Source organism: Spinacia oleracea, chromosome 3 (assembly GCF_020520425.1).
Source record: "Spinacia oleracea cultivar Varoflay chromosome 3, BTI_SOV_V1, whole genome shotgun sequence".
Taxonomy (NCBI): domain Eukaryota; kingdom Viridiplantae; phylum Streptophyta; class Magnoliopsida; order Caryophyllales; family Amaranthaceae; genus Spinacia; species Spinacia oleracea.
The window spans coordinates 94776233-94787933 of record NC_079489.1 but is presented as its reverse complement, the minus strand read 5'-3'; the positions used below and the strand labels follow the sequence as shown (position 1 = coordinate 94787933).

Here is an 11701-nt window from a genome sequence, read left to right as displayed (position 1 = left end):
GAAGAAGCATTAAGTCAACAGACATGTGATCTTCCCAAGTTCAATGAAGAACTCATTAATATAAACAACTCTGTTTTATTGCTTCTTAGGCAATAAATTCTTTTACTTCAACTGTTTAGGTTGCTAGTGATGCTTTGTTTGGATTTACTTATCCAAGCAGTACATAGATATGTGGAAGACTTTTCATCTGTATCTTAGAACATAGAAATTAATATTTAATTTCCCACGCAACAACTCATGGTCTCCGATCCATGTTGCCATTTTCAAAACACGATGCTCTATAGCTCGTCCTTGTCAATGGTTAACTCCAAAGGAATCTTGCTTGATCCTTTGCCAGTGTTTATGCGTGTAGCATCAATATTTAGCATATCTTTATTTCCTTGAATCAAGAACTATTCCTATGTACCTTTTCAAGTACCATAAGTATTCTTGATCTCAATCTAGTTGATCTTAACTTATATCAATAGAGATTGGTATATGTTCGTCATGCCTAAAGTCATACGATACGTTTTTGGCGATCCTCATATTATATCATACATGATAAATTCTTTTGCAGAATAATTCCCAATTGAATTCTATTCGTGTAACTTTAGCTCATTCTAGTTTCAGTAGATACTAAATCCAGCTAAATGCTTTGACATATAATATAGGTTAAGAATCTCACTTAGATCCTTTGATGTTTAACTTAGTAACTGCTTATACATAGTTCAAACATTCTTTACTTAGATTTATTCATATGAGTCGAATATCTCCAATGGAGTCTTTCGTGTTTGATTTAGTAAATGTCATTACTTAATCCAAAACAATATCATCAGATCTTTATAAATAGATCTTAATACCCAGTATGTACTAAGTTTCGCCTTGGTCCATCATTGATGAATACTTTCAAATCTAAGTCATTAGCATTTGAATGTTATTTCACAATAGAGAGATATGTGTGTGATACACATAGGACCAATTAGGTTTTTATGTACTCCCACTAAACTTCTTATATATCTATAAGAATCATGTACATTTTATGAAACTAAAATACTTATTAGCTTCACTAAAATACAGTTTTAATTCCCAATTTTCTTGCTTAAATCTGTACTTAGATTTCATAAGCCAGCTTTCCTTTTCAAGTATTTATTTGGATCCACAAATCCTATGACGTACCATGTACATAGTTTCTTCCAACATTTGATTGAGGAATTCGTTTTTGTCATCCAATTGCCATATGTACCAATATGCAATTATTGCTTGATTTATAGACTTGAGCATTATGATTATGCATGAGATTTCAACACAATCCATGCCATGAATTTGCTTGTAACCTTTAGCAACTAATCTAGGTTTGTGTGTTAACACAATTCCATGTTTGATGGTTTTTATCCTTAAAACCAATTTGCAACCAATAGGTGTAAACCATTCTTACAAATCAACAAAATTTCAATTTTGTCATCAAAACATTGGTTATGTTTTATGGCCTTTAACCATCTAAAACATTTGAGTCTATGTATGGCCTTTAACCATTTTAGGGAATCTAGGTTTCGTCATAGCTTTCTTACAAGTCATTATCTTATTAATCTACATGATAATAGTTTGACTGCAAGTTGTAGGTTTCTTCACTATCTAATAGAAGAATCGCATAGCTTCAGTGACCTGAACTCCATCATTCTTCACTATCTAATAGAAGAATCTCATTGTTTCAGTGACTTAAACTCTATGCCTACTTGGGTATAGAACATCAAACAATAGAATATCTTTGAATATTCTGTTCTCCTTGAAGCACTTGTAAAGTCTTCTAAGAGATGTCTATTCTTTAATGCCATCTCTAAAGTCCTTAAAGAATAAGTGTTCGGATTTTCTGAAGAACTTCGAAAAGCCTCCGGAATGTCCGTTTATGTTCGTTGTTCGCCTCGAATACTTTCGAGGTCTATTTTCTCCCACTTGTCATTTTGGAAACGAATCTCCAAAAGGACATTATTTCGAGCAAACAAACATTATGTTCTCAAAAATTCGTGGTAGAAACAATACCCTTGTGCCTCATTTGAATAAATTAAAATGAAACATATATCTATACTTAGGCCTTAGTTTGTTGAATAACAAACACTAAGCTCCCACTGAGTTTAGCAACTCTTTAGATATATTATGAAAAGATATTCTGAAATTACTTTTCAATAGCTTTGACGAATTTTGTTTAGTTTGGTGGTAGTTGAGCATTTTGTTTTAGAAATTATAGGAAAAGTCATTGATCGAATCAAGTACTAATTGACTTCGATCATTCCAACTTAGATATGCAATATCTTATGGAGCTAGATCGTGAAATTACAACACACAATCATTGATGATCATTCTTGGTCTTAATTAATCATCAACATGATCTAACCTAGATCTTTATGATTTCTTGCCAAGTGGATTTTATACTTCTGAATCTTTGAACTAGCCAAACAGATTCAAACTTATATCACATTGAGTAAATAAACCAATATTAACTCAAATCTAGGTGAAATAATAAAGTCATAAAATCTTTCTTTAGCTTTGAACTCTATTGTCTAGGCGTTCTAACAATATTTATCTTTTGTTACTTTCAACAAGTAAGACTAGCTTGTCTTGTATTGATCTAGAAATCAATCAACTTTCAAAAAGTCCATCGAAATAGAGCTTATGAATGTTAACTTGTTGATACGGTCTAAGCAACAATGCCAAAGATTAGTGGAACTCAAATCAAGGGGTTGATTTGAACCTATTAAAGTTCTTATTGTTAAAGAGTTGTTTGTTTTAATCAAGCATATTGACTCAACCCGTAATTGACCATTTCATTCAAATAAACAAACAAACATTGTTTTTGTTTTCCTTGAATGTGAGTCTTTCTGTGTTTGAAAACAGAAATTTAGGTATGCTGATTATGGAACGAAATAGCCATTAAGTTCCATCCTTTGAAAGGACTTAAAACAAACTAGATGACCCTATAACTAATGTAGCATTGCCATGCTTCATTTCCCACTTGTAGGCCATTAGTGTAGCCTAGCTTCCATTGTTTGAGTTATTACCGAAGTAAGAACCTCAAGCGGTATATGATACCAAGGAAGTTTGATTGCTAGGACACTTTTATTTAAACATAAACTTATAGGTAGAAACGGAATCGTAAATTCCTTTCATTTGTTCCTTGTTTTCCTATTTCTTGTACCCTTTCTTATATTCTTAAGAATTGAATTATTTAGTGTTGACTTTTATACTTTCTTAGACATGTCCAATGTCACTCCAACAAAGTTCTTACCATTTAATTTATGTTGAATATTTTGTTTCAACTAGATGATCTTAACAGAAGCTTCTAAAGTTCTCTAAGCATCGATCTATTCGAATGTCTATGGATAGACTCATTCGAGGATTAAATGGACAAAGATATTAGGTTGTTAACCATTGGTAAAGCTGAGCGTTTAAACTCAATGCTTTATGATCTCAAACTACATTGTATTTTGAATTCACAAGCAACAATTGGTTCGCAATTCGATTTTGATACTAGAAAAACAACCATAAAAGTCGCTAAAAGAAACGTACATTTTAAATTGCTCATTTTCTCTCATTTCCGTGAATCGTTCTTGGATTCATTACCAATCGAGGAAATTTACTGTTACCTTTCTAAAAGGATTTACTGCAGTGCAAGATATTTAATTATAAACAATAATTAAAACATACATTGAAGCATGCAAAGTCTAAACATTTATCATGAGTAATAACTTGAAAATTAAATCATTCATGCAATTTAAACAAGTTATTGGCATTTTATTCGAATTTATTGTTCCGGAAGGTGTGAATAAAATGATTCCAAGACCCTAAAAACCATTGAAGAATTAAGCACATTATGTATTTAGACTCAATTCTAAAATCTTTTAGGTAAGCAAAAGCCTTTCGCGAATAGTCTAGAAACTACTCTTGGTTGATAGACACGTCTAAGAACTTATTAGGTAAACCTATCGATTTTGCCACGACATAAAAGGACTCCTTACTTATATCGTTGAGTTTCACCAAAACTAACATGTACTCACAATTATTTGTGTACCTTACCCTTTAGGATCAATAAGTAGCACCTCGCTGAGCGTAAAACTATTACTAGATTGATGTAAAGGTTATCCAAGTAAGTGTTATTTTGGCATGGCACCTTTTAACTCAATTTTTAAGTTTGGAACTTAAGGCTCTTACTATGTTGGTTAGATTTTAAGTGAACTAAAATCCTTAATCATGCAACATAATCAAGCCACAATCTCATGCATATTTAAGACATATTTAAAAGCAATAAATAACTTAAAGCATGCATAAGATAAATGTGATCTAGTATGGCCCGACTTCATCTTGAAGCTTCAACTTCAAAGTCCGTCTTGAAAATGGATTGGGAACTTCTTGAATTTCACCGTGGGAGGCGCCATTTTCTTCAAATAGGATCAGCTATAATTAAACTAATTACAACTATTTGATGGTACGCAGACCATATTTGAATTGAAAAACAAACTTTGGTGCATTAGACCAATTACATTCAAATTAATGGTACGCAGACCATATTTTCTATCCTATTTGGGCCATACTAGTTACTTCATAACCTGCAAAATAGTACATATACAATATATACCATTCACCCATTCATTATCATGAATGGCCCACATAGCTGGTTAGTAAAACACATCGTATGCATCGCATAAATATTTGCAACAATTAATCAAGGGCACCAATAATCTACCAATTATTCAGTCCTTATTAATTCTAATCAAGTTGTTTAACCTTAAAGGATTTGTAGACCTAATCAAGAGTTTATGACTAAAGGCTCCCACTTAAACCAATAACTTTATATGCTTTACTAATCTTAAACATAAAAATGTATTTCTAGTCTAACCGGAAACATACAAGTTTAATTAAAATTTAAAGCTCATATAAAATTATAATCGAATCCATTTAGTTTAATATATTTTTCAGTTGATTTAAATGAATTGAAATTAATTCAAGGTTTTTAATTTTAGTAAAATAATTAATATAAATTAAACTTTAAAAAAATTATAATATTCAAAATTAAAAACCAAGAAAACAATTTAAATTATTATTTTTAAAATTAATTAAAATTATTTCCGAACTGAAAATCTCAAATTAAAATTCAAAACGACTCAATCGTAACACGACGAGCACTTGGGCTTGCGCCCAAGCCCCATCGAGTGCACGACCGACGGCACGCCCAAGGCACAATGCAGCAACAGCCACGCGCAAACGCAACAAGCCAAGCCATGCTTGCGCGCAGCCTGCTCGCCCGCATGCATCGCAGCAGCTACCGAAGGAGTGCTCGCTCGTTAGGCGCAAGCATGCTCTCGTGGCGAGTCAGCGATCGCTGGGCGACCCAGCTCTCGCCCTCGCACGCGCGCCTCGTCTTGTGCCACGCCCATCGCCCTTCGCCCATAGCACACAGCACACACACCCAGGCTCCCATGCCTCGTGCGCGCGCCATGCCTTGGTTGCTCGCTGCATTCGTACCGCACGGGCGACGAGCTCCCTTGCACGTCGTCGCGTGCCCGCACTATACAACACCCCTTAAGGGTAACACCTAGCGTCCTTTGCTTTGTGCATGCAACGTTTATGAGCGAATTTTATAAAATTTTTAATTTTTAATTTAAAATCTATGACAAATTAATAAATTTCATAATTTTAGGGCGAAAATTTGAAAATTTATAAATCAATTAATTTCCGATTAACATGGATTCAAATCTAGGTCATAAAAATTTAAAATTTATCACAAATTAACAATTTTTATGGTGGATTTTAATCATGGATACCTAATTAAATTATTAATTAATTATGAAAAACAAATCAATTCTAAATTATTCGAATTTCAACAAATTAATCATAATTACAAATTAGGTTGTATAATTAACAAGTCTAGGCATTCAAATTTGTTAAACATATACTGTAGGTCAATCAAAAACTCAAGATTTATCAACAAGAATCGCAAATATTCAATTTAACATTTTAAATTTACAAACTTTTGCGTTCGAAAAACTAAAACGTCCGAAAAGTCATAGTTAGGCTTCGAATTTGGGAATTCTGTGTTCGGCCGAAAAGTACTAATTTTGTCAAAGTTTTAGAATTCCTTTTACATGTGGAATTGACACAAAAATCACTCGATTTGGATGAGTAACGAAGAAACTGCCGAAAAACTGCGTACATATAATTAAATAAACGCAATTTGCAATTAATTAACAATTACGAAAATTAATCACCCCTTTTAATTCTTTGCAAATTTGTAAAATTTAACCATCTCATGCAATTTAGATTATGTAAATAATAAGAGGCTCGTGATACCACTGTTAGGTTATGATACATATGACAAAACATAAATCATGCGGAAAACCTTAATGCCAGGAAACATTTATTTACACATAATCATTTAGCATAATTTAGGTGCATACACTTTGTAGCGTGCCCTCCCTAGCTGCGCTCGAACCGAACAAGAACAAGTCTTTAGGACTCCAAGCGTCGTCCCTCCGTAGATATTCCACAGCACGTCCAGATCCGCCTTAAGATTGACCAACTAGAATCGCCCTTAAGGTACTATAAATTTCGGCTATTATGGGGCAAGAAAATGACTGATTTTTCTGTTCAAAAATCACTGTTTTATTGTATGAATACTTATTGAAAATTCGTGCCTAAAATTATGACCCTAGGCATATATTTATAGGACTATGGAAAAGGAATTCGAATCCTGTTAGAATACTAATTTATTAATTAGAATCCTATTAGATCACTAAATAATAAATTTAATCTTTTAGGATTAGGCTTTAATCAATGCACGAATTCCGATAGCATTATGATTTGTCACGCACACGAGCAGCGCACAAGCACCACACGCCCGCACGCAAGCCTTGCGGCCCACGCCGAGCGCACAGCGCTGAGGCCCATGCTCGCAGCCCATCGCTGAGCTTGTCGCACGCCAAGGCTTGGCTGGGCCTGGCCTTGCGCTGGGCCTGGTCGAGCACTTGGCGTGTTGGATGCGTGTGGCTTGCTGGGCGTCGGCCTGGCTTCGTGCTGGGCCTTCGTCTAGCAAGCCTCGTCCGATGCTAATTCGTACGATATGCTTTCCGATTAAATTCCCGATTCCCGAATTCATTTCCGATACGAACAATAATTAACATTTTCGATTCCAGATTTAATTTTCGTTTCGAACAAATATTTAATATTTCCGTTTCCGGAATTATTTTCCGATTCCGATAATATTTCCGATTCTGACAATATTTCCGTTTCCGGCAATATTTCCATTTCCGATAATATTTTCATTTGCGGTAATATTTTCATTTCCGGCAATATTTCCATTTCTAGTAATATTTCCATTTCCGATAATATTTTCCTATACGTACCATGTTTCCGTTTCCGGCAACATCTACGACTTGGATAATATTTATATTTCCGATACGATCCATATTTCCGTTTCCGGCAATATCATCGTTTCCGGAGTATTCATTTCTTGCCTTTGACGATCTAAGCTCCCACTGAAACCAAGATCCATCGATTTCGAATATTCATAGATGGAGTATTTAATTCCATTAAAGACTAGAGGAAAAATGGTCATGTGCTTCCCATCAAATGCGGCTCATTTAGTAAATTGGCAGCACTTGAGATCACTAAAAAAAAGAAAAAAAAATACAATTTCACAAGTGCGGGCTCATTTTCGAAAATTGGAAGCACTTGAGATCACTAAAAAAAAGAAAAAATACAATTTTACAAGTGCGGGCTCATTTTAGAAAATTGGCAGCACTTAATTTCAAGTGCGGGCTCATTTACAAATGAGCAGCACAAAAGATTTCCTAAAATCAGGTTTCCATTTTTTTCGTTTCCCGCTTTCCTCCTTCCTCCTTCCCCTTCTCGTTCTTTGGTGCTGTTCACCCACCGCCGAACACAGCCAACGACTTGTCGCGCCACCACTGGTGTCCCCCCACCGACAAAGGATTCCTCTTCCAGCCGCGTCGATGCTGTTCTTCAATCTGAAAAAATGGAAGCAGCTAAACCCCCAAATTTGTTGTTCTTCAATCTGAAAAAATGGAAGCAGATAAACCAAGGTGTGGAAAAGAGGCATTGGATCTTCTCAATTGCGTGGTTGATTCTAATGATGATCAGGAGAAATGCCTTCATCTTTTGCAATCTCTTCGGCAATGTGTCCTTTCTAAGGTTTTCTCTTTCTCTCTTTTGTTTTCGATTTCAGAAATTCTCAAAATTTTTTTTTTTTGCCAAATAATAATAACCTTTATTTACCAAGTAATCAGAGTATTAACAAACTATGAAAACACCAACTGTCCACCAGACACAACAGCAGCAACAAGCTAACCAACACAAGCTAGCTAAGGCTAACAGCAGCCACTACTGACATCTACACTCAACATTAAACATAATGTTGCTAACAACAGTTTTGACTGGATCAACATGATCCCTAAACACCTTAGAATTTCTTTGCAACCAGATACAGTAAACTGACTCAATGAAAGCTATACTATACTTGCAAGCCTTCTTCTGTTTACTTCTGCTTCTCTTCACTGCAATCTGTACTTCTTCTTGCCAAGGCAACACAATTCTAGTCACACCTAGATAAAGCAGAACCTGTCTCCAAATCTCCTTAGAATAAGAACAAGAGAAGAACAAATGCTCCAAGCTTTCACTTTCCAACTGATACAGGCCACAGGTATCATCAATATTCAACTGCCATCTTATCAATATGTCTTTTGTAGCTAGCCTATTCTGCACTGCTAGCCACATAATGAAGGTACTCTTCGGACTAGCATGGGTATTACAAATCAATCTCTTCCATCCCACCTGAGCTCCAACTGGATGAAGAAACTTATACATTTTCTGAATTCTAAATTTTCCAGCCTGCACAAACTGATCAACTCCATTAGCTTGCAGAAATACTTCTCTATTATGCCAAATTTTCCTTAAAGACCAAGTTAAACCATTAGGAATTGGCATAGTCCAGAAGTCTCTATGCTGAATGTAATAATCATGAATCCACCTCACCCATAGCTTATCCTGCTTCAAAGCTAAAGCCCAACAGTGCTTCAAAACTGCTGCTTTATTCCGCACAGTTAGGTCTTTAAGATTCAACCCTCCACAACTCTTAGGAAAACATAATTGCTCCCAAGAGATTGAAGCTTTCCTAGATTCTGCATCAGTACCTGACCACAAGAAACATCTACAAATTCTCTGAATTTCTTTCATCACTTTTTTAGGCATAACAAAAATCTGGCACCAGTAAAGTTGGATACCAAAAAGAACAGATTTCACCAGTTGTAATCTGCCTGCATAGGATAGAAATTTAGAAGTCCAGCTCTTGATTCTAGCAACAGTTCTATCAATGAGAGGCTTGCAGTCTGTAAATGGTAGCTTCCTAGTTGTGAGAGGCACACCCAGGTATCTGAATGGAAAAGACCCCTGAGGGACCCCAATTGAGCTAACAATATTGGAAGCAACATAGTCAGAAACTCCAGCCAAGTAAACCTCACTTTTATGCAAATTAGCCTCCAATCCAGAAGCCAAAGAAAACTTGGTAAAAGCATCAAAAAGAGCCTTCACGGCACTCTCATCAGCTCTGGAAAACATCAATAAATCATCAGCAAACATCATATGGGTGAGGTTCATCTTTTTGCATCTAGGGTGATAAGAGAACTCAGCATTATCAGCAAGTGCAGCAAGACACCTTGACAGATATTCCATACCCAAAGAAAACAAGTAAGGTGAGATAGGATCACCTTGTCTCAAACCCTTCTTTGCAGGAATTGGTTTTGTGGGGCAACCATTTATCAGAATAGAATAAGAGACAGAATAGAGGCACTGCATCACCCAATTCACAAACTTCACAGGGAAACCTAACTCTGACAGCATAGTTTTCAAGAAAGGCCACTCCAAGGAGTCATAAGCGTTTTTCAGATCCACCTTAATCATACACCTAGGAGAAATATGTTTTCTAGAATAGCACTTCACCAACTCACAAGATAGCAAAATGTTATCAGAAATAGATCTACCAGGAATGAAACCAGATTGAGAACAACTTACAACTGTCCCAATAACACTTTGCATTCTAGCAGTAAGAATTTTGGAGATAATTTTGTAAATAACTGAACAGCAAGCTATTGGCCTAAAATCCTTCACACATGAAGCATTCTAAATCTTAGGTACAAGAGTAACTGAAGTGTTGTTCACTTGCTTCAGCATCACTCCAGTTCTGAAAAACTCTTTCACTGCTTCATAAATATCTGCTTTCACAATCCCCCAAGCTTTAAGGAAAAACAGACTATTGAAACCATCAAGTCCAGGAGCCTTATTAATATCAATACCTTTAATCGTTGCATCAATTTCTGCATCTGAGATAGGAACCACCAACATTTCTGCATCAGAAGCAGAAAGTTGTTTCCCTTTCCTAACCACCCCAACATCCACACCAATCAAGGAGCTAGCTGCAGTACCAATCAATTGCTTATAGAAAGAGCTAACTTCCTCCTGAATTTCCTGAGTAGTGCTTAGCTTCTTTCTTGAATCATCATATAAGATATCAATACTATTCCTAGCTATCCTCTCCTTCATTGCACTAAAAAAGAACTTAGAATTAGAATCTCCTACTTGCAACCACTGAATTCTTGCTTTCTGTCTATATGCACTTTCCTGAATGTGCAAGAACTTCTTAAGGGCCTCACTACACTCCCTCTCACTTTGTTGCACATTACTATCAGTAGGGCAAGCTGCTAACTGAGTCTGAATTTGACCCAAATCAGCCCTTAACCCCTCAATTCTCTCATCAAACTTAGCAAAATCTTTGTGATGAAGCTCCTTCAATCCTTGCTTTACTGCTTTAAGCTTAGTCCATACCTTCAGCATGGAACCACTCCTTGGACAGGACACATCCCATCCCTTTTTAACCACATCAAGAAATTTAGCATGATCTGCCATATAGTTAAAAAATTTAAAAGGTCTACTACCTCCTCCCAGGTGAATATTACAAGACATAAATAGAGGGGAGTGATCAGAGATGCCTGGAGGCAAGTAATCCACCACAGCATCAACAAACTTAGAATGCCACAGTGCATTGGCAATAGCTCTATCTATTCTGGAACATATTCTCAAATTACCTTGCCCCTTATTGCTCCAAGAGTAGTAAGTAGTAACTCCCACAACTTTTAAGCTCAGCCAACCCTGCAGAATCCATACAGCTATCAAAGTCTTTAGTTTCTCCCTCAGTAACTGCATTGTCATTTACCCTATCAGCAACTAATAAAACTGCATTCAAATCACCCATGGCTAGCCAAGGACAAGTAACAGTACTACTAAAGTTAGTAATGTCTCTCCACATAGGTCTTCTAATATCAACAGAGTGTAAACCATACACAGCTGAAAAGGTAGTACTAAACAGGCCATTCTTTATAGTAACATTATAGTGGACACAGAACTCAGTTTTGTGAAGAAGTTGAACTGAAACCACAGCATGCTTCCAGCCAATTCAAATCCTTCCCCTAGGAGAACACTCATAATTCATAATCCACTGCCACCCAATCCCTATTTTCTTTTGAATTTTACTACTATTCTTCTCCTGAACTTTAGTTTCTAACAAAGCTACAACACTAATGTTATTACTAGCCAATAACTTCTTTATTTCAACTACTTTAATGGGATCATTCAATCCCCTCACATTCCAGGTACTGATATTCAT

General features: G+C 35.9%; 2 protein-coding genes across 2 annotated transcripts; both read right to left on the bottom strand.

Moving 5' to 3' along the window:
- Positions 1-8367: 8367 nt before the first annotated feature.
- Positions 8368-10077, bottom strand: LOC130469893 (uncharacterized). The gene has a single exon (XM_056839411.1). The coding sequence runs from the start codon at positions 10075-10077 to the stop codon at positions 8368-8370; it is 1710 nt and encodes a 569-aa protein (XP_056695389.1).
- Positions 10078-10161: 84 nt separating this feature from the next.
- Positions 10162-11701, bottom strand: LOC110795974 (uncharacterized). Its single transcript, XM_056839410.1, has 3 exons — positions 11572-11701; positions 11252-11463; positions 10162-11187 (listed from the first exon to the last, which is right to left on the bottom strand). Exons 1-3 carry the CDS (start codon positions 11699-11701, stop codon positions 10162-10164), a joined length of 1368 nt encoding a protein of 455 aa, XP_056695388.1.

Excerpts from the sequence above, each read along its gene's own strand:
- LOC110795974 (XM_056839410.1), bottom strand. The coding sequence starts at position 11,701 with ATGAATATCAGTACCTGGAATGTGAGGGGATTGAATGATCCCATTAAA. Across the intron at positions 11,464-11,571 it reads TAAAGTTCAGGAGAAGAATA|TTCAACTTCTTCACAAAACT; the intron begins GTAGTAAAATTC and ends CTGTGGTTTCAG. Across the intron at positions 11,188-11,251 it reads TTTTATTAGTTGCTGATAGG|GGTTGGCTGAGCTTAAAAGT; the intron begins GTAAATGACAAT and ends TGGATTCTGCAG.
- LOC130469893 (XM_056839411.1), bottom strand. The coding sequence starts at position 10,077 with ATGCAAAGTGTTATTGGGACAGTTGTAAGTTGTTCTCAATCTGGTTTC.